At 37.6% G+C, this 885-nt stretch overlaps 1 protein-coding gene across 1 annotated transcript in view; it reads right to left on the bottom strand.

Annotated features, from left to right (window-relative positions):
* The window catches only part of maza (MYC-associated zinc finger protein a (purine-binding transcription factor)), a 19,474-nt gene that overhangs the window by 9,630 nt on the left and 8,959 nt on the right, over nucleotides 1-885 (bottom strand). Inside the window, exon 6 of the mRNA XM_016515746.1 lies at nucleotides 596-659. Within this exon, the coding sequence (XP_016371232.1) occupies nucleotides 596-659 (64 nt within the window). The remainder of the gene's footprint in view (nucleotides 1-595; nucleotides 660-885) is intronic.

The raw sequence follows: 885 nt of genomic DNA, 5'->3' as shown, positions 1-885 counted from the left end.
GCCAATCACAACGCACTGGATAGCTGGCCAATCAGAGCACACCTCGCTTTTCAGACCGATGAGCTTTGTAAAAATCGACGCGTTACAGAAACGCGGGGCATAGAGGAGAAACAATAATGTACAGTATGTGGAAAATTATGTGTTTTTTTAACCTTAAACTGCATAAACAACGTCATATGACCCCTTTAAAACATCTTACTTACCCCAAACTTTTGAGCAGTAGTATATATACTATAGTAAAAGCATTAATATTCAAAATTGTTGGTCTTTTTTCCAAGAAAGACTGCAATTTTTAAGCATGTATATTTGCTAAAGTAACATTTCTAGCAGATGGCCACAAAGCTACTAAAATGGATTGAGAGTAAAAAATACTACAAGTTGGCTTTTTTGTGGTCTTTAAAGCATTTACATGCATTTACATTCAGCAAAAATATTTTATATTTGAGCTTTTGTTTTTAAATTCTGAGGGACAAGGTCAAATATCAATGACACGTCAAATCACACAGAGCATGCAGGAAAAACTAACATCAATGATAAATAGTATGAGACAGAAAAGTGGGGAGAAGAGAGAGAGAGACTAGAACAGTATGATTACCGGGCATTTGAAGGGTCTTTCTGTGGAGTGCACCTGTCGCACATGACTGTTAAGATGGTCAGGCCTGGAGGAGACAGAGAGAGGGCTCAACCAACGAATACAATACGTACAAAATCACAATGATTAGCAGGGGCCATTGTGCATTTGTGTTTTTGTTGCACACCATCTCTATGTGAACTAGAGGAGAGTCAACAGAGATCTGTCTCTGTCTGTAGCATCAGGGCTCCTTTAAAACAGCAGGACATGGGTGGTGCAGTTGTTAATATATACAGTATATATATATATATATA

Source organism: Sinocyclocheilus rhinocerous, unplaced genomic scaffold (genome assembly GCF_001515625.1).
Source record: "Sinocyclocheilus rhinocerous isolate Xijiao unplaced genomic scaffold, SAMN03320098_v1.1 scaffold1709, whole genome shotgun sequence".
In the NCBI taxonomy this organism is placed as follows: Eukaryota; Metazoa; Chordata; class Actinopteri; order Cypriniformes; family Cyprinidae; genus Sinocyclocheilus; species Sinocyclocheilus rhinocerous.
The sequence above is the reverse complement of the archived record's forward strand: the minus strand, read 5'-3'. Positions and strand labels throughout refer to the sequence as shown.